The 23,035-nt window shown below is 35.6% G+C and overlaps 1 protein-coding gene across 1 annotated transcript; it reads left to right on the top strand.

Moving 5' to 3' along the window:
* The first annotated feature begins 398 nt into the window (after nt 1-398).
* Nucleotides 399-14,844, top strand: LOC149081740 (cytochrome P450 3A14-like). The gene is made up of 14 exons (XM_089237163.1): nt 399-544; nt 1,793-1,886; nt 2,971-3,023; nt 5,972-6,068; nt 6,324-6,440; nt 6,599-6,687; nt 6,780-6,925; nt 9,124-9,239; nt 9,338-9,512; nt 10,714-10,880; nt 11,068-11,150; nt 12,715-12,858; nt 13,874-14,036; nt 14,167-14,844. The coding sequence occupies exons 1-14, from the start codon at nt 480-482 to the stop codon at nt 14,251-14,253; spliced, it is 1,596 nt and encodes a 531-aa protein (XP_089093289.1). The 5' UTR covers nt 399-479; the 3' UTR covers nt 14,254-14,844.
* Nucleotides 14,845-23,035: the final 8,191 nt, after the last annotated feature.

Here is a 23,035-nt window from a genome sequence, read left to right on the forward strand (position 1 = left end):
ATCCCAATTTCTCCTCCCATGGTGGTGCCATCTATATTTTGAACTGATAGTTGGAGAGGACGCACATAAGCGTTTTCTAATTCATGTATAAAATCCATTGAAAGGTAGTTTTTGTTTCTGAAAAATAACTTTTTGCACGTTATTTTTTCATTCCGTCCATTGAATAAGAGCTTGGTCTTAACAATCGATTATAAACGAAAAATGAATAAAAGAAGAACATCAAAATATGTTGGCCACTTGCAGAAAAACAATTATGCTTACGTCAAAAATTTCATTTTTTTCCCTCCGATCAGTTCAGACTTCTTTCAACCCGCAAAACCATATCATGAGTTCTTCTAACTAAATTTCTGTGTTTATACATGGCAACACGTATTGATGTGTTTATTTTTATCAGTCACTTGAGGCTATAATCAGTCCTTTTATCAGTCTATTTGACGTTGTAGAACATACACACACAAAGCTTCTCGTCTAATTCAAAGATGGATCTTATTAGCGCTTCTTTGGTGTTCCTGCTTGTTTGCTTTATAACATGGATTATTTACAGGTATTTATTCTTTCACCCCCTCAAAACCACTATTAATAAACGTATAAGAGGTATAATGCATAAATTTGGAATAAATTTAGAATTATTAATTTATATAGTATTTATAGATAGTAATAGTAGGTAAAATATAAAAAGTTATTCTTGAATATTTCCAAATTCGATGGAGATCAAAAGGAAATCGCTAAAAAATAGCAATCCGTAACAAATATGGATGTTAATTATTAAATACAGGGACTAAAAATTAGAAATATGATAATGGAGAAACTAATCAAATTTTCCGTAAGATTAGATAATGTAGAGAAAGTCGTTTTTTCACTTGTTAACCCTTTATAGGCCTGTGGGATAATAAATTCCCACTTTTTTAAATAGGATAAAAATAACATGGATCCATGAATCTTTTTCCACTAAAAAAATGATAAAAATTTATTTCTTGGTCTTTTGCCCTATAAAGGGTTAAAAGATGCACGCGAAAAATAGGTTATCCGAAAAGATGCTTATTCTTTTGGAAAGAATAATTCATCTCTGTCTCCACGGTGACTCGAACTTACGCCTTCTCGTGTGCCGGGCGAATGCTCTACCACTAAGGTATAGAAGCAGGTGGAACATATTTTCCATATATGCTGCACGGCATCGTGTGATTATCCGCGGCAATCGGTTAATGGCTCGTGAATGACATCAAGGTCACGAGATGGCGACATATATGAAGAGATAATATCCTCTCAACTTGTTAATACAAGATATATATATACGGAAAACTGTAAAAATATAGCGATGCTTATTTATGCAAAGTAAAATTCATCTGTCTCCACGGGGGTCTCAAACCCTCCCCTTCCCGTACGAGCGCTCTACCACTAAGCTATAGAAACAGATGGAATATTTCTTTCTTGAAATTCTTCAAAAATTTCAAGAATATTCTATTTCCTTCTATAGTTTAGTAGTAAGTAGAAGCAGAATTATTTAACCTGGAACGATCCATTTGCTTCTATAGCTTAGTGGTATAGCAGTCATCCGGCATACGAAAGGGCGTAGATTCGAGTGTTGTGGAGGCAAAGATGAATTTTTATTTCCAAAAAATAAACATCTCTATATAGATATAGCCAGTTTCGTATTTCTCTCTCTCTCGATTTCTCTATTCATTCTAATATTCTAAACAAAATTATTGGCATTTGTAAACGAGACAATCTAATTTTGTTTTATCTTGAATTAAGTGGATAAAAAAAAAAGTATTTTATATTCTGTATTTTATAGTCTATTCCTGTCAGAAAATATCTTCAAAGCCGCAGGGATACCATATTCTTCCAGCTTAAAATCTCTAGTTGGTATGCTGGCCATCTTCATCTACGTAAGTTTATAGATTTTACTTTTAGAACTTGATTAGAATGTGGTTCAATTTCGTGTATTAACTAAAGAAAAAAAATATCCTCACTAAATGAGCACGTTATGTCATGTTTGCATTTAAATATGCATGAGGTATTAAAATATTTCATTCTGAAAGTTTCGTTATTGAAATATTCACATAGTAAGGAGATTCGATAATCACATCATGAAATATTTCTATCCCGTTTCAATTGAAAATTTCACTTATTTTTATTTAGAAGTCTCTCTGCTTTTAGTTATTAGGAAAAAATTAGAACCTCATCATTGAAAGTGATAAATTGAAAATATTCAATATTCAAAATATGTTTTCTGATATCAGGAAAGAAATTATTGATTGAAGAGCACGTTTAGAAATAACAATAATGTGGATTTTAACTATAAGGTATTTTTTTAGTTACTAATTTCAATATGTTCAGCTTACTGTCAAATACCCTCAAAAATAAATATTGAAATATTTATTTCATCAGACAATGATGACACTGGTGTGTGTTCTAGTATATTTTTTATGAGATTCATCAAAACTCATTGAAAACTTGGAACATTTTAGCACGACTTAGTTGAATTCCACAATTCTAGATTCATTGAGAATCTCATGAAAGAAATAAAAAATAATATACGTACTTTTGATCACGAATAGGAATTTTTTTCGAATTTAAATCCCCCCCCCCCTCCCAAAAAAAAAAAACATTCTTCGTGACATGCACTATTCAGCACACACAGAAAAGAGCGGACGACACCTAACTGTATAGAAATGACGTTTCATGCTGAAAAAGAAATGAAAAATACATTATTACACTGAGATACAAGTAATGCTAGAACGCGTTATAAAGATATCATTTCTGCTCAAAAATGGCATTTCCATATCTATTAATTATTTATATTAATTTTTTTATTAGCAGCGCACGTAAAGCGTGTAAAGGAACGTACTCGTGCATGAGATACTTAAAGACGTAAAGTTTAAGTTTTGCCTGAATTTATTTGCATTATGTGTACTAAATATATCAGAATTATTCATTGTACATGTGAATAATGATTTTTTTCATTTACAGCCAATGCATGAACTTGTACTTCTTGGCTATAAAAATAATAAGAAATTATTCGGGTTAGTATTTTTCCATTGTCACTTTATCGTCAATAAAACTCATGATTACAAAAATATTAAATATAGATTATGAACTTGTTTGTTCTAGAACTAGTTGAACTAGTTGCATAAAGCCTTTAAGGGGTCTCATACCTTCTAACATGGTGAAAAGTATACTCTAAAAGAAATATCATAAAAAAATACAATTTTACCATTGATTTATTTCACATTTTTTACACATGTTCTGAATTTTATGTGCTATCCTATGGCAGTATAAAGTTTCACGTATCTCTGACACTTGAACGTTGACTGTTGAACGTTGTACAGTGCACCGAGCTCAAAAGAGAGCCATTTTCTCCCTTCATCTTGGAGTAGCACAACAGTACATTAGCATAAAATATGACATAAAATGATATTTGAAGGGGGGAAAAAAAGAGAAAAAAAATATTTTGTTTGAGGAAAATTGTCTTATCTACCAGTTCATTACATATTTACTGTCTTCGTACGTGAAAACATTGTCTTGAACTAATGAATGTTTGAATATTTACAAATATATGTATATGTACACAACCGCGCTCACATTTACCGAAATTCGTACGCATATTTCGTATGTAGTATATTTTTAGGCCTTAGATGTTTCTGAAACTCGCGAGCATCGTAATTGTGGAGATCTCTCTCAGGTGTTGGTTACATGACCATTCTTCAGTCTCGAAGTAGTTTTAAGCTAGTTTCTTGATGTGGGAATACATAGACGACATTTTCAAATTTTTGTCCAGATCGGTGAGGCGGAAAAATTTTCGTGCTCCAGTGAAGTGCCTGAGGACGCGATTTTGGAACCTTTGGAGTTTGTTCGTGTTGCTCTGAGATCCGAAAGACCAAGCTTGGACACCATGTGCTAACACAGGGGGAATGATTTGTTCGTACATCAAAACTTCCTCAAACTGAGTTTGGATAGCAGAATCTATTGATTCTCCAAGAGGATCTGATCTTTTTGATTTTATTTTTCGTATGGCTCCTGAAGTTGAGTCTTCCATCCATGATGATACCCAGGTACTTAGTTTGAGTCAATGGTACGGTATTTTGTCTCTCTATGATGATCTGCGTGTTTGATGGAATATCTCGGTTTGCGAGCCATATCATCACACATCTGCTTACATTCAACTTGACATTGTTGTATGCATTCCATGTTTCGACATTTGTGATCAGCTCCTGGAGGTTACTAACAAGGAAAGGGTTCAAAGGTGTCATCATCAAAAATTTATGAAAAATTTAAGTACATTCATCTCACCCAGTAACACATAAAAACAAAAAATTAGCTGGGGAATGCAGCTAAAAAATTATAAAAAATTGCAAGTTGGCTGCTCATAATCTCTACCGCTTCTTTGGCGATATCTACATAAAAACTTCTTTTCGCCAGCTTTTTTTCCCTAGAAACTGGTTGTTTCTCTTTCTCTCTTTCTCCGTCTGTGCTTTATCTAATATTGTTTTGTTTGAATGATGTCACACTCTAAGACTCTTTAGGGGGTTGCGGGATTTCTAATTTCATTCTCAGCCTCTATTGGCGTTGAAAATATTAATATTTGCAATTTTTTTAAGTGACCCATAATAATTCCGCCGGATATTTTTATATTTTTGTGCATATTTAACTGAGTAGGATTAGAGGTAATTTTTTTGGAAACTTTTTGAGAATGACATCTTTGGACCCTTTCCCTGTTAGCGCCTTCAAGGGCTTCCTGTCGGTTGAAATTAACGTGGCATCGTCAGCGTATAAACCCAGGATGTCCATTGGTGTCATAAGATAATCATGAGGGAAAATAATGGATCATCAGGTAAAAGTTGTAACCTTGGTCAATTCCTGCGGTAATACGTCTATTTTCTGAAAATGAGTCGTTTATTTTGACCTGAAAAGTTCGAAAAGATAAATATGAACTCAAAAATTTGATTATGATTGAGGGGCTAGCCCTTATCTATCATTTTGAAAAATCGTCCTTCATGACAAATTATATCAAAAGCACGAATGTAATCGAAAGTGGCTGTAACAGAGTAATCCTTATAATGTTCAGCTGAGTGAAGGCATTCGATCACTCTAAGAGAGCGGTTGAACTGTTCTGTGCTCCGCCTTGAAACCGAACTGTTCCGTTCAGTCTAAGTTGAATTAGTTAGTAAATTCGATCAGTCTTACGCAAAAACACTCTCGAATAACTTGAACAGATGAGAAAGAGAGCGATAGGCCTATATGATGATGTGAATGCTGGAAGGTTGACCAGGTTTTGTAATTAATTTTGTTATAGCGTTTTTCCTATATGCGGGAAAATAAGCCAGCATTAACATGAGATTGAAAATGTTTGCAAGAAATATAGGATGATGTTCGGAGTAAACATTTTTATCGCTTTAGATGTGACGCCATCCGCGCCAGGGGCTTCAGCTTGGATATGATTTTCTCTATGTCGCCTGGGCTCGTCGGTGGTAAAACTGCGTGATCCAATGGAGGCAGGTTCATCAAGCTAAGCAATAAAGTTGTTAAATAAATTTCAGTCGTCAAGTACTTTAAAAGCCATGCAGACGTTAAGGGCCGTTTATCCATGTTTAGTTGGTAAGTGATTTAGTGGTTAAAGTAGAATACAGTCCGGGTGATTTTTTTCGATTAGAAATACACTATTCGCCGGTGCACGTAGCTTCGTGGTTATCCAATGAGCATTCACCACTTGATTACGCACGTTGGGACAGTTTTTTGAGCACTTGACGACCTTAAATTTAATTGACTACTTAATCACTTGACTCGTGTAAACGGGCTTTTCGGTTTAATATCAATGAAATACATTTATCAGATAGATAATCGATTTGGTGAAGCACGAGTTATCCTTCATCTTAGCTTTAAAAGCACAGTATAATAAATGTTGATTTTTGGGAGTCGATTCATACCCCATATATCCCATATTTAATCCCATGTATGTTGCATGTAATCACAGATCCTACGCTTTTGGACGTCCGCAATTGACAGTAGGAGATCCGGATTTGATAAGACAGATCCTTGTTAAAGATTTCCAGTACTTTTCCGATCGCATGGTAAGAAGTATATTGTGTCTTCCAAAGAAAAAAAAATATATATATATATATAGTACTTTTAACCACTATTAATCTCCAATAAATATAATGATGCACAAATAATGAAACAATGTTGTGCGCGTTAAAAATGTAAGGCAATAAAACATTTAGGATAAAATAAAAAGAATGAGTAGAGTGAACAAGGTGAAACTTATTGACCAAATATTTCGGACATTAGTTCAGTACTTTGTAGTACCTGTTATTTCTCAATTACAGGACACGGTAACTGGTGATCCGTATTTTGACAACAATGTTTCAATCCTCGGAGGTGAAGACTGGAGAAGAGTCAGGACACTGTTAAGTCCAGGTTTTTCAACGGGTAAAATTAGAAGAGTGAGTTTCAGTTGACTGAAGTAGTTGAAAATCGAATTCAAAACAATGCTGTTTAATATTTTATCATTAAAAATTCATCATTGGAAGCTCATTCCTCTCTAAAAATTTTTTTTAATTCACACATTAATATCCTTGTACTGTATATATTTTTTTCATAGATGGCGAACATGATTTTAGATTGCTCTGAAACACTGAAAAAGAATCTCGGAATCGTCGCGTCGTCTGGAGAACTGATAGACGTGAAAAGGTCGTATATTTAAGTTAATAATTTATTGTTGACGAAAGCTATGAAATATAGTTTACAGATTCTTAAGGAAAATTTTAATTTTTTAACAAAAGATTTTTGGGTGCTTTCACAATGGACGCGATCGTATGTACGGCGTTCGGATCCAAGATCGATTCCCACAACGATCCTGACAATCCATTCGTTGTAGCTGCAAGGGATGTCTTTGGAAAATCAAACCAACTTCAAATGGTTTTATTTCGTGAGTATAAAAATATTTTTTTATATTTTTTTCCGTGTATATACTGTATCTAACAGACAGACAGAATTTAATTTTTCTCGTCACTGCCCGGCCCGAGGGCGACTTACAGACTGCCCTTGCTGGCTATGAAAGGGATTATAGACACGTTTGTGCGTGTTTGTGTAGATGTGAAGTACTTGACAATATACAAAGATCAGCCATATATATACTTTATCAAAATGTTACTTTATGAAATGGAGTTGATCATCTTCCTCTCTTCACCTCCTAGGAGGTTAGGTCGTGTCCAGAAGCATCTTCTAATTATTCAACAAATGAAAAAAAAATATATACATTCTATGAAAACATTGGATGTAGCTGAGGATGGTTGGAATATTCAGGTCTTTTTTATAATGCCAGGCCCCCCCCCCCCATTGTACTTATGGGCACGCACAAGGGTTCGCAGTATTTTATTCTGTTGACTTCTCAGACGCTGCATGCTGGTCTTTGAAACATAAGCCCATACTACTACTAAACCACACATGTACCTCGTTCATATTCCTCTGCGGGACCTCTAACGAATTGGTACATGCGGGAATGTGTGTGTACGTGTAGTGAAACCTGACGTAAAGTTTGTTTCTGTGTAATGCTTGTTATGTATAGTGCTACCATCTGCCACCAGTTTTTCTAAATACGAGTGAAGTGTAATGATTGAATAATTAATCGTTGTAGGCCTGTTGCTCTCTGTGGCGAGACTTTTTAATGGGGAGATCGGCTCATTTGCGCCTCGAAGTTGGGAACCACAGGAAACCAACTTCAGCCGACCACCACTATGGCGACGGTGGGGTTCGAACCCGGATCCTCGCGATGCGAGTCCGTCATTATGACCACTCGACCACCACAGCGGCATCATAAGCCCATACTGGGATGGCGTAGGTCATGATAGGTCTAATGACTGATTTAAACAATATTACTTTGTTTTTAAGAGTTGGTCCTGCAGTTGAGAATGTAATGCGTGACATCATTACCATGGTTTGGATAGCCTTGGTTCTTACGTGATTTATTTGATGATTGGAGGATACTGATTAGTTTAGAATACATCCCAAATGTTTCACTTCCTTCACAGGTCTTACGGCTTCTCTGCCCAGGTAGATTGGTGCTCTAGTGAATTTGCTTCTTCTTGTTAGCCAGATGAACTGGAACTCCTCCTGATTAATTTTGCCAAGTTTGTGCATCATCCGCAAGGACTCCCAGAATCTCCATTTAGGGTCATACATTGTTATACTGATTATATTGTATTATAAATATACTTCAACAAAACTAATATTAAAAATTATCGTTATTGAAAGTCAATTTTCAGGATGTCTCATAAATTTGTAAATAGTTTACAAATTCGTAAAAATTGATGGAATTTTTATATTTAAATACGGTGATTGCGAAAAAACTATTCTCACAAAAGGGGAATTTTTTTTTAGTACAGGGGAAAAAATAGTTGGAACTGTTGTCGATAGAGGACGGTTCACGTAAAAAAATCACTGGAAATATGCAAATCAGAAACATAACATTCAAGGATGCACGATTAACAACTCATTTCTGAATTTTCCTGTTACTGGCGCTTACAAAAGTTTTTCATTGTGATGTTGATATTGAGGGATAAAGCGATATTGGTGAAGTTGTTTTACTTCAGTCACGAATCGCCGGCTGAAGCTTCAGGAATGTTTTGGACACAAAGGTTATTGAAGAAAAATTCAGGTCCAATCACTTTCACGCGGCACACTCTGTCAACAAAAATTTGAGCTAAATTTTTTTTATTTACGAAAAAAAAAAAACTACATTAGTGAGAATAACTTTTTCTTACAAACAGCAGTAGCCACGAATCATCGGCTGAAGATTCGCGAATGTTTTGAACTCAAAAGGAATTGAAGAAATATCCAAGTCCAGAATTCTGTGATTTGCTTTCTTGCAGCGTCCTCTAACAACAAAAATTTTAACCAGTGTTTCCCTGTACTAAAAAAAAACCCCCTCGGTAAGAACTTTTTCACAAACCGTATTCAAATGCACCAATTACATCAACTTTATGAACTTTTAAACTAGGTACGAATTTATGGGACATCCTGTATTGTCTTTCTTAATAGCGTGGCTATTTTAGAAATAGAAAGAATCGTTTTATCCAAAAAAAAAAAATTATGTATATATATTTATGTAGGCCTTTCTTCATCTAGTTTTGTTCAACCGTGTTGCGAAAGCTTTGAGACTAAAAGCATCTGATCTGTTTGGATCCAAATTTTTCGTAAAAGCTGCAAAGAATCTGATAGAAAATCGAGAAGAAAGTAAGAAGGTAGGACTATGCACTCGTTTCCAATATTTTAGCATTTTATTTTCCGTTGGGTGTCGATAAAATCTCGAGATACAATTTAAGGTCTCCGATATCCGCAGGTCAAGAGTGACTTACTTCAAGTGCTACTGGATGCTCGGGATATGAATCGCCGACATGTGACAGATGACACGAGACGAGAACGTGAAATCGATGTCGATGCACTGGATGATGACAATGAAACTAAATACTCCAATGGGCATTCGAAAAGTAGTGGAGCGTCTGACGGTAAAATAGGTGGGTAAAAGCTAAAGCATTTTGAATGCATAATTATTAAAAAAAAAGAGGAGGAACCAAGAACACCTTTCCCGGGGTGCTCGTGATTTGGAACCTACTGCTTCTGACGAATTACCCGAGATATAATGGTTCATACAAGATCTCATCAGAACGCTGAAGCTTCGGAGTCTGCCTAGTATTTCTTTCCAAGGAGCGCTACGCTGACTCATCCGCCATCTTTGAGCAAAAGTGTGAAGCCAATCGGTGTTCTTAGTCCTTTTTTCTTTTCAACAATTTCCTACCTATCTGTTGCAGCAGCAAACCTATTCTTCGCTCATAGACAATCACATTCTATTTTAAACCGGGTCCAAACCCGCAGAATTCCACAGCGCAAAATCTGGTTTTGGGGGTGCGCCTACGTAAAATTGATCATTAAAATCACTCGCGCTGAGCTAGCCACATCACAAAACCGGTTTTTCGGCTGCGTAATTCTGTGGGTGCAGATCCACCTTTACAGGCGCCTCAAGTCGAACAATATCGCAGAGCGGCGGAAAAGGGATGAATAACCCACGGATTGATGATGGCTAAAGCAAATAAAAACCAGAGGATGTGTTACATAATTCATTATTCATAATCAATTCATTAAACTGAAATACAATGCACTTTAATTCGAATACTTTGCACTACTAATATTTGAACTAATAACTTGATAAATTATAGCGGATGTTTTACATGTATATACAGGGTGCCTAGGTAGCAGGGAGCATGACTTTTTACTGTCGATAGGTTGCCCTAGAGGTATACTTCCAATCAGAAAAGTGTCTAAATGGCTTGTAGTACTCAGATATGCCATTCATGTTGCAACGGGCTGTATGGTTGTTAAAATAAAATAAAAATTAACTTTTTGTACAGTCCCGTTTGCCCCTAAACCTAATTAGAAATTAGTTGTTGCCCTGTCTCTCCCGATCCCAACAACAACAACAAAATACATGTTTCTAAGTGCAATATTCACTGAGATCTATGAGTTCGAAAAACGGAGGAAATTTGGGGGAAAAACAGCATTAAATGCGGATAAAAGTGTATTCCTGCATTTGTGTGTGTGACGTTCTTTTTTCCCACCTTTCCCCCGTTTTTGAATGAACAACGGTCACAAACTCTTCAAATTTATTTTTAGAAACAGTCAGGATCAACCTGTTCATACCCGATTTTATCACTATTACAGGATTGAGTGAGATCGAGTTTATGGCAACTTGTGTGGGATTTTTCGTAGGTGGTTACGAAACTGTGGCATCAACACTCACATTCGCTATATACGAGCTTGCTCTAAACGAAGAGTATCAGAAAACTCTCATCGAAGAAATTGATGAACTAATAATGCGCGAGAAGGAGGTGAGAACCTAATTATAATAACTCTACAACACTAAATCGGAAGTAAAAATCAATTTCAATGGTGAGAGAATTGATTTTTTACGCCATCAAATTCTATTCATTGGTGACATTTGATTGTAATTGATTTGATTCGATTCGATTGTTTTCGTTATTAAATTGCAACAGATATTCCTTCTCATTGACGCAGGTGACTTATGAAAATGTACAAACTCTCAAATATTTGGATGCCGTAGTATCTGAGACACTGAGAAAATATCCGCCTGCTGGGGGGTGAGTTTCTTTTTTTTTATCAAGAATAGGAAACTTATAATCATTTAATGGATTCATGGACTCCTCCTCACCGGCATAAACGAGATATCTCACCCTCTTGAAAGCCTTGTATTTTAGCAATGACGAGCGTAATATTTGGATGCCGTAGTATCTGAGACACTGTGAAAATATCCACCTGTAAGTGGGTGAGTTTTTCTTTTCCACCAATAGTGAAAGTGTCATTATCATCTTGATGAATTCATTAACCCCTCTTCACGGTGAGGATATCTTCATAAACGAGATATCTCACCCACGTAAGGAAATCCTTGTAGTTTAGCACTGACAAGCGCAGATATTTCGTACAGCTGATGTCTTAATGGAACTAATTCTCTTAACCCACTTTCTTCGCACCAGGTGAGAAATCGGAATGAAACTTATACCCCCCCCCCCACAATGATAAATATATCGTGTGATATTTAAACATCCTGTAAAATATCATACATTATATTTTGATTGGTGGGGGTTTAACTTAGTGATTTCTGGTTAAGGGTAAATCTTTAAGCGGTATATTGACAACATATCTTACTTCCTTAAAAGCTTTTCGTTTTACCATTCACAAGCCCAGATATCTTGTAAGGTCGATTTCTCAACGCGACACTTTTCTCTAAACACCTTAGTTTGCACCTACCGAAAATCAGAAGGAAGCTTACTTTTTTCATTAAAAAAAAGATATTCTAAATGGGGTTTAGCAATTGCTGCTTTGTGCCACTTGAAAGGTTGATACTGTTTAAATTTCATTTATGAATTCAAATTTCAACTGCGTTATTCTGACCTGTTACCTGTTTCTTTGGAGGGGGAGGGGGTGTAAAAATATTTTGACTGGATCACTAAGGGTACCTCATCGATAAAGGGAGACTTCACTAGTGATAGTGGCAGTTTTTATTGATGGCTGATGCTTAATGTGTAAGTGGTTCGGTTTCAAGGGTCTGGATTGGAATTTCTGGATTCATCGATGAATGGCTCGTTCATTAACTGCGTCGTCTTTAAATACCGTTAGCTGCCCGCGTTGTCGTAAACACAAAAAAAGTAATCACGTTTAACTTACTTTCGTGTCGCATATGTATGTCCAGTGAATTTGGAACCCCGTTCTCTCTCTACAGCTTCTCAATTTTGGATCTTTGTTTTAAAATTATTGCGTAGATCTGTTATGTTTACTGATGCGTACAATACTCAATCGTAGCTTTCGAAAAGTTCAAATTATTACTAACCAGAAAATTCATTGTTTGAATTCTGAAGACAAACTTTTTTTTTAAATTTTTGTCAATTATTTGCTTTATTCACCGTGGATTCTGCGACCTTCCTATTAAACCGACGTTCCCTAGCCGTAGATTCGCATTATCGAAAATGACTGGGGTCTGCCATACAATTATAGTTTAGTCACTAAGCGATTCTATCTTATACATGCCATTTATAATTAAACAAAAAATTTCTCTCAGTCAAATCGAATATTTTACTTGATGAGTAAACATTTCTTTCAAAAAAAAAAAAGATAAAAGCTCACATAATTTTAAATATATATTTTCAGTTTAACACGAATGGCTATAAGTGACTACACGTTGAGTGATGCAAACATCAAACTACCGAAAGGTACCTCGGTAATTATACCAGTATATGGACTGCATTATGATCCGGAGTATTATCCGGATCCCGAAAAGTTTCATCCTTCCAGGTATGTTTTGACTTACACGACTACTCATAAGTCATGATCCTGTATGGAGAAGCGTTTTTTAACTCAAACACTGCTGGCCAAAAAAAAAAATCCACATGCATTTTTTTTTGTTTCAAATAAATGTGAATATAATATAAATAGTACTTTGTTGAATTTCCTTCAGCACGAATAACAGCAAATAATCGTTGTGACTTCATGGGATCATGCAGTATCTCAAAGCTTATTTTTAGGCCTTTATTAGACTATGAAAGTTTTAAAAAAGTTCTTTTATGAAACTTGAAAAATGCAACCAATACGCGTATCGGTTACATTCGGTCGAATGTAAGAGTAGGCTTATTGATTATTTTTCAAGTTTTTGTCACAAATCTTCTATCAAACTTTTCTACTATAATCTCACCCCTAGCCATTATCTTTATGGATTTACCCTTTGAAGAGCGGTGGTTTCACTGCGATTTACCATCAGCTCAAAATTTTTTTCCTCAGCCGGGCGGTGGCTTAGGAGCGATCGGTTTGGAAACAAATTGTTTTTAACATTCGATGAAGCCATTAGGTGGTAACAAAAAATAATTTATTTTCTTCTATGATGTATATGTAAACAAACTAGTTACAAGAAAGATGAAAAAGTTTGATTATTCTCATTTCATCTCAAAAATGTGATCAATCAACCTGGACAAAACCTATGAATTTTTCATCTACATTAATCATTTGCTAAAGTGATACAATCAAGAGAAGTACTGGGGATTTATACATATAGAACATAATATAGCTTTCAGAAAAAAATGTTTATCGAGAGATCAGGAGGTGTCATATTGAGTGTGCTGATATACTCAGTTGACTTCATTTTCAGGCTAAAAATTCATTACTAACCCTGGCGTGTTCATAGAGCACTTCTTATCTAGGTTTGCACGATTAGTCTAATTTTTTTTTGCCCGCGTAGAATTGTAGCTACTGTTTTTTTTATAATAAATAGTGACTTTACGAAAATGAAAATTTGTTTCTTTAATGTTATTTACAGATTTCTCCCCGAAGAGAAATCCTCGAGAAATCCATACGTGTATTTACCATTTGGTGCTGGTCAGAGAAACTGTATTGCCATGCGATTTGCTCTGATCGAAATTAAATTGTGTCTAGCGAACGTCCTACGCAGTTACTCGTTTCATAAGACCGAGAAAACTCAGGTGAGCCACGGTCTGATTCAATGTAAAAATATAAGCCGTGACATTCTAATTCATTCAATTATCCTCAAAACTTTTAGAAATAATATCAATACATGTTTTCAGTATTAATTCGAAATTTTATTTTCTCTAGATTCCTTTGAAATTCACCAAACTTCAGATACAGCTCGTGGCTCCCAAAATCTTGCTTCGTGTTGAAAAACGGAATCTAGCGGCGTGAGATTGGTTCCATGGTGGCATATACAAAATTAAGGACTTGTTCATGCGGTGTGTGAATGAACAGAATTAAAGGAAGGGAAAAATCTCAAAAAATCAAAGAAGTGAAAAATTTCATAGTAAAAATGTGCAAAAATTTTATGAAAATTTGAAATCACGTACAAAACAAATTATTAAAATAATGTTCTATACAGTATATAAGGGAAAATAAAATTGGAATCGTTGGGATCACGGCTCTTTTTGCTTATCAATGATCATATATGCAGGGCTAACCTTATACAGGGTGTCCTGTAAGTCCCAATTCGAAACAGCAGCTGGTTTGAAGAATTATAACAGATAATTTTATTTTTACTGGACTGATAACAGTAGGGGTCTCACTTGGGATTCCATGGATTCCATGGGACTCCGATGTTTTTCTCGCTGGAATTCTACGACAACATCAAAACATATCAACCAGTTAAAAAGTCACACGGATGTGTGACTTTATTTATAATGTGTTTTCGAGAAATTCGTATGATCTCTATTTGACAAATGAACGATGAATATGGTAACCTTGTTCTAACCCACGTTAGTGAAAAGGAAAGTAGTTTAGGGGAAAAAAAGCAGAAGAAAAGGAAGGAAAAAAAATCGTATGAAACGAAAACAGTATAAATGATAAGTATAGATCAAAGAGAGAGAGAGAGAGAGAGAGAGTGAGTGGGGATAGAGATAACAGATAGTATGTATACAAAATAAATTTCTCTTTTTATACCCCCATCCAACCTGTTCTCGTTTGCTCTTATATTATATAAAAGATACATCATCTGTGGGACAAAAAGTATTGTATGGAAATCAAAGGAAGGCAAAAAGAGCAGCTTCATAGGGATGTAACAAAGTCTAGCGATTATGAGGAGAGAGGGAAGATAACAGATAGAGCTTCTTTGAGTTCATTCCACAGGCGTTTGAACGCAATATTACGTCCTCGATCGTAAAGTGGTTAAAATAAATAGTTTTCGATATCATACCATTTGCTGTTCATTTTGACGCTGCACCGGTTTCAAATGAACAACGATTTTTTTTTTTTCAGATCAAATTAATTTTATTCATATAAAGGAAAGGTTAGTAAAACGATGCATTGTCCTTGATGAATTGAAAACTACCAAGGTCCCAAACTGGTCGTTACCATGAATAAACTCAATTCGTTATGAAGTGTAAAATATAACTATTTATGTTTTAGAGATGAAAAATAATGAAAGGGAGATAGGGAAGGATGGAGGGGAGGGGTGTTTTGCGAAACACTTTAATAATATAAATACACATAATAAATAAAAGTATAAATATATACAGGGTGCATAGCAAACAGGGGGGATTTCACTGGCGAACCGTTGATCCTAGAGATATACTATACTTCCAATCAGAAACATTTTCCAAATAACGTGTAGTACAGCATAGCGCGTGTATAGTAAGATATGCCATTCATGTTTCAAAGGATTGTATAGTTATTAAAATAAAAAGAATTGACTTTCTATACGGTCCCCGTGTACTCAAAAAACACGATTAGAAAGTTGTTCCCCTGTCTCTCCTGGCGTAAAAAATCTCATGTTTCTAAGTACAATATTCACGTATTCGGCATGCCAAAAAAGTAAAAAAATAATTTTTTTATTTAATAATATACACTCATGACCATAAATTAAGGATAATTCAGAATCACACGGAAATCAAAATCTAAAGTTAAAATTTCACCTGTAGAATTATCACACACATCTACAAGAATGATATGCAAATTTCAGGAAGCCACCATATGATGCCGATAGGACCACAATGACGAGAGTGTAAGAGGGGGGGTATAAAGGAATGTTGGCGAAGAAGTGAAATTGTTCACAAGAGTTCTGTAAAGCGCTCAGTGCCATAAGCGAATAGTTATGACACAGAGGACGCATGTGGATGATTTTTTACGTGGTACAATTATCGGCCGCCTGGAATGTGGGCGTACTCAGATGGAAGTATCCGAGGAACTTGGAATTGCCCAAAGTGTCATCTCTAGGCTTTGGCAACGATTCCAAGATAGTAGACGTTACACTACAGGTCACCCCGCGAGTTACAACGCCGAATGAAGACCGGTATTTGGAAGTAACTGCCAAAAGAAGCAGACGGAGCACAGCATCCGACCTGTCTCGTCAGCTATCTGCAGCCACGGGTACCACATTTTTAAGGCAAACCGTGCACAGACGTTTGGGAGATATTGGTCTATATGCTCACAGGCCTGTCAGATGTGTTCCGCTCACGGCAACTCACTGTCGGCAGCGATTAGCCTGGAGTAAAGAACATGCAATGTGGACATCGTCACAGTGGGCTTGTGTGATGTTTTCCGACGCGTCCAGGTTTAGCTTGCAGTCTGATTCACGTCGGTCTTTCATATGGAGAACGCCAGGTACCCGTTACCACCAAGACAACATCATTGAACGACACCGTTACGGTGGTGCAGCATTACTCGTTTGGGGTGGAATTATACTGGGTTCCCGAACAGATTTGCATGTTCAAACCGGAACCATGAAAGCCCAAATTTATCGGGACATCATTCTGGAACAACATTTACGTTTGTTTAGGGGTGCCATGGGCGCAAAATTTGTGTTTATGGATGACAACGCCCGTCCTCACCGAGCAAACATCGTAAACGAATGCCTTGAATCTGAGGATATAACGGAATGGCACGGAACGCATAACGGAATATGGAATGGCCGGCATTCTCACCTGACTTAATCCGATAGAGCATGTGTGGGACATGCTTGGCCGACGAGTTGAAGCCCGTCAACCACCTCCTACATGTGTACCGGAACTTCGGAGAGCATTACTTGCTGAGTGGAGTGATCTTCCCCAAGATCAGATCGATAATTTGATACTCAGCATGCCTAGGCGTTGTACGGACTGTATTTCATCGCATGGGAGACATACAACGTATTAACCGTCATACCAACCATGTAATAGTAAGTTTTTGTAAAGGAGATATTTTTTACAATTGCTCCAGGGAGCAAAAATCGTAGTTTTTATGAATGGTATCATACATACGCCATCGTTTTTGTTCTTTATCTTTTGTTTAATAAATGGGCTTTATGAATAAGTAACGTTTGTTTTGTTTCTGAACCTTTATTTGCCGGAGCTGGGATTATCCCCAATTTATGGACATGAGTGTAGAACGTTATATAATATAAGAAAGTAATACTGAAGTTCTGCGGCAAATATCAAAGAATGTCAACTGATATTATAGTATATACAATTTACAGAGAGAGAGAGAGCGTTTCTCAGAATGAAAATAACAAACAAACAATACATAGAACCATACCGTATATTGTTCAGATTTTGATGCTGCATGCTTTTCAAACCAACAATCAATTTAAATTCCAGAATTATAATAGGTAGTTTTGTGTTTTTATTTGATAAGTGGCAGCACGAGTCACAGCTGACAAATCAGAGTCAGAATATTGGGACACATTTGTCCTCTGATGATTATTATTTTCTCTCGGGTTTTTGCAAATCATTTCACCCATTCCATTAATGCCGGACAGCGAAAAATTGTTCATTTTATTTCACTACACTGTGCAAGTATGAAAAAGTCGAGGAACACTTACACTGTTTTTACATCTTTTATTTTTTCTTCAGATACAATGACTTTCAATAAAAATACTTGAATCGCACACTCCATGTATCTATCTTGTGTGTTATTTTAGTGCATGACAATTTCTTTTTTACTATCATTTACTCGTTATCAGTCAACCAAATATCTTTTACTGAACCTCTTATCACTAAATGTTTGACGATAACAAACAAACAAACAGGTGTGACACTTCGAAGTGACACTTTGTAACACACAGGAAAATTATTTTAGCATAAAACTAGATATAAGAATGTATTTAAGCAGTCAGAGTGGGGATTTTCTTTCAGAAATATTTTGTAGGAACCGATTTCGAGTAATTTTTAAATTTTTATTCAATTGGATTGTTTTTGTCATCTTGCTTCCGTCCATGCGTGCACCATACTCTGCACTAGGGGGGTCAGTCCCCTCTCACATAACCCCTGAGACGTGGTCGACGGAGTTTTTATTGCCGCGGCTCACAAACAAAAGGCATAGCATAATTATGGAAATGTTTAAGAACACCGTGAAGAAACTTTAAACTAACGTTAAATAATTTTAAAAATTGGATAGAAATAATTTCATAATTGATGAAAAAATAATTTCATAATTGATGAAAGAAAATTGATTATTTAAATTGATTTAAAAAGAAATTCTGGATTGATGAGATAAATAATTTCAAAATTATAAAAAATTTTAAAAAATGTAAAAATATTCTAAATAATTAATTTAAAAATATTCTAAATAATTAATTTAAAAATATTCTAAATAATTAATTTAAAAATATTCTAAATAATTAATTTAAAAATATTCTAAATAATTAATCTAAAAATATTCTAAATAATTGTTTTCTAAAAAATATTATGAATAATTTTTAAAAATATATTACAATTCATCAAAAAATATAAATCATTAAATGAGGCAAGCGGTTTCCGAGCTATTACTCCATGGTCTGATGCATTTTCTTCCTAACGTTTCGCTCACATTTGTGGCAGACATATTCTAAGGTTAAACTGACGTCGGAAGAAACAGTCAGATATATTGAATTTATTCCACTGGCATTTGGACGCAATATTACGTCCCTAATCGTAAAGGAGTTCACGGTCACTCCTCGTTGGCAGAAAAATTTTTTTGGTCCCATGGGCGTCCATTATCAAGAGATGAAAAATACCGAAGTTATGAAACAGGTGGACATGTTCCCTTTTGATAGAAACGACTAACTTTACATTGTACAGCGATACCTCGGTTTTCGTTGACTTCGGTTATCGTCCATTTTTTCCGCGAAGAATTTGTCTTGGCTTTTCGTCGGTTGTCTGGAATTTCGTTGATGTGCCCCGCTTGACCTCGCTGCTAATTTTCGTTCTCCTGCTCAGTGTGACGTTGTTCTTCGTTGTGTGAGCATCACCTTGCGCGTCTGGCCAAACAATTCCATGGAACCAAAGAAAATTTCCAGAGCCAGCAGCCCTTCGAAGAAGAAAACCAAGAACAGGACCGAGTTGAAGAAGGAAATCATTGAAAAATACGAGAGAGATATTAAGATTGCTGTAATCGGAAGCATGTATGGGATGTCGCCATCCACGAAAGGCTCCATTGTGGCGAAAAATAAAGAAGGCTAATGTAGCGAAAGGTTTGAATGTGCTAACGAAATAGAGATCACAAGCAATTGAAGATGTCGAACAATAATTACTAATTTGTATCAATCTAAAACAGTTAGATGGCAATTCAGTTTCGGAGGACATAATATGTGAAAAGGCCGAACTGTTGTATGCCGATCTGATTAAGAAAATGCCTCGGACAACTGCTAGTGTACATACTTATTGTAGCGAGACTGTACTTATAAACACTTATTATAAAGCCAGCAGAGGCTGGTTCAGAAAATTCGAAAGCTGCACTGGCATTCACAGTGTTACTATAATACATTATAGGCACGGTGCAGGTGCGAGTTCGGAAAAGTCTGGGACCGAAAAATTTGTGTCCGAGTTCAAGTGAACTCGGATAGTGCCTCAGGAAGTGACCCTAGATAGTGCCTTGATACCTAAGGTCATTATGGAGGGGGATTCTCCCTTCCAAACAATAATATCTGCACCTTCTCTCCCCCCCCCCTTCTCGCCGTCTTCCATACGGTTACGTGCCCTGTGCGACCAAGATAAATATCGTCGTGCCCTGTGCGACCAAATCCTTTTCTATTGTTCACTTCCACAACAAGGGACCATCCCTCATGTCGTGGCATTATAATTGAATTGCTATTCTATTTCTGCAATCCATCTACTACAGAGATTATGTAACATTTATAGTTTAGCATGTGATGGGAAGCAGAAAATCTTTTTTTTTTAAATTTATTTAAAATCGTTTTATATTTTTTTATACCGTTCAAATCGTATGAACTAATTTAGTTCATCGAGACGAAAACTTGAATATCCATCTTGAGAGTAACATTATACAGTAAGACTTCAGTATAACGTTGACCACGTTTAACGTCATCCCGCCTATAGCGTCAATTTTTTTTGGTCCTGTTAGTACAATTTGTAAAAAATTTTATTCGTTATTATGTCACCCAGCTTATGAAGTCATTTTTATTCGGCCCCGAGGCGGGACGTTATACCGAAGTATGGTTGTAATATCAATTAAGACAGTTATTTCCAACGGTGTGTCGCGTGTCACGTTAGGGTACTTAGAGATCAGAAAGGGTTGCCTGCTAACTTCTCTCTTCAGATATTATTTACATAACTTAGGGTTTACGCACACCAAAAAGTTCCTGTGGGGAACATAATATTTAAAATTCAGCCCATCACACCATTTGACAAGCTGTTTCTCACTAGACTCCAAAGACAGTTGCGGTAGTATAACAACTTGATGAAAATGAGTAAAAAAGTAGATCGAAAATTTATTATCCGTTTACATTTAAAATATGATCATATTTGACGATTTCGATGAGAAGATGACTAGTTCAGTGTTTCACAAATGCTTTCGCTACAGGCCATTCGATAACATAATATAGGAAAAACTCGGTCATTAGTCATTACAATTAACAGTCGTTACAGTTTTGTGAAAACTTAACAAGTGTGAAAAGATTTTCTGAAGAATTGGGCGGTGGGACAAAAAAAGGTTGGGAAACTGATCTAGTGCAAAATAGAAGTTTTGTTACAGATTCATAAAAGGTGACCAAACGTCCCGTTTTCAGGGACAGTATCGGTTTATAACTAATGTTTAGAGGTGTCACGAGTTCGATATCCGTTTCGTCCATGTCAGAAACTTTCCTGACACGGGGGTACTACAGAAATGGCAACATGACCAACGAAAAAGATTGCTGCAGCAGAGTCCCACATCGATTGGTTAGTGCATGAACTATTCGGTGAGTATGAAAAAAAAAGTCTGTCGTTCTGGGAATCGGCAATAAATTGTAGGTCCTGGTCTAATTAGCCCTCGTGTGCAGAAAATCAGTGGTTCGACAAAAATGATCAAATGGCATTTTGAGCGTCTACAAATCACAGTAGAAAAAAAATTTTCCGGAGAAAAAAATCATTCATCATGGCGTGGTGATCATATTTCGTTAGAAAAATATTGAAAATTAGAATTTTATAAAGAAAATCACTGAAGATGTTGGCAAAACTACCAACTGTTTTAAAATTTCTGAAAAATTAACGAGGGTTGAGCAATGACGGGATAATAGAAATCGCAGCGAATTGAACTCTAATTAACCGAAAAAATGTTTAGTATGTAAAATACACGAGATGAAACTTTAATAATTACCTAAATATTTTATAAATTATGAAAATTACCTTCATTCAAAATTTCAGTAGAAATTTTAAGTTCAAATTAGCATTGTTGGAAATATATAGGAAAATTGTATGAAGTCGGAACGGCCAAATTTACGTGAAAGTACGAGAATGTCCCGTAAAATAAAGGACACGTGGGTACCCTACTGATAATATGCTATAAATTAGTGTAAAGTTGAAAAACGCGATTTATACTCTTAATACTATTTCTATGGTTGTCATGTAGCCTTCTACACTTATTATAATAAAATTATTTTTCAATTATGCTGATATATGTGGGATGACTATACGTCCTGTATTTCTCGGAACATCCCCGTATTTTCACGTAATTTTTACCATCCCGACTTCTTGGGAAAAAAAAATGTCCCGTTTTTTTCTCTGGATTTTCAATCAAGCCAACTTGAATTTTTATTCTTCATTGAAATCATGTATTAAAACTACCTTCCTAACTCATAAACTATAATACGATAATTACGACTATAAATAAGAATATTCATCTCGCATATGGCCCGTGATACACATGCTACTAAGTAGCACGAAAGTGGCATGCTTTCGTGCTATTTGTAACATGTGCATCACGAGCCTATTTCCCCGTAGTTCTTCTTGAAGAATTGATTTCAATTTAACACCGTCTTGTACTGATAAATACACTGTCTTGAAATCTATGACAATAATAAAATATGATTTTCAAATGTTTCAATCTATCAAAATTGTGGAACTTCTCCAGCAGTGACACTCAGAATTTTAAGTGAAAATTTTTCATTTTATCTCGAATGCAATTTAAACTCAGCAGAGAACTGGTTACGCAATTGCTCGGTTAATAGTGATGGATTCAAACAATGACTAATAATGCTTGCACATAATCAAGACTTAAAATAGATTCTGTTACATGTAAATTTGCTGATGCGTCCACGAAAGCATACCCGAATTTTTTGTAATATTTACTTTTCCTCAAGAAATTGAGGAATCAAACTACTCTAAATTTTTAATGTAGCTCAAGTAATTGAAACATTTCTACGCCTTCTCCACCCCCCTCCCCCCGTATCTCCAGCCATGTTGGCATTGCAGTCAGAGTCGACATAATTGAAGTTATTTGTCGTATAAATGAAAAATTTTAACATTAAAATCTACAGGGAGGAATTGTGACCAGTGTTATCGGAAAAAATAATTTTCAAGAATAATTTCACCCCTCTGAAAAATTTTAAGGAATAATTTTGTGCAGAGATGAATATTTTTTATTAAAATACAAAATAAATTAGATATGACTATCTTCCCCCAATTTATTATTAGCATTTTATAACAATTTTATATCAATTACATTTTTTCTTCTTTATTGAGGAATTTCCCTCATCATTGGGGGAATTATATAATTTATGTCAAAATATATTTCCATATGTTCATAT

Source organism: Pholcus phalangioides, unplaced genomic scaffold (assembly GCF_987345545.1).
Source record: "Pholcus phalangioides strain wild (caught in Gottingen) unplaced genomic scaffold, Ppha-v1.0 ptg000009l_1, whole genome shotgun sequence".
Classification (NCBI taxonomy): domain Eukaryota; kingdom Metazoa; phylum Arthropoda; class Arachnida; order Araneae; family Pholcidae; genus Pholcus; species Pholcus phalangioides.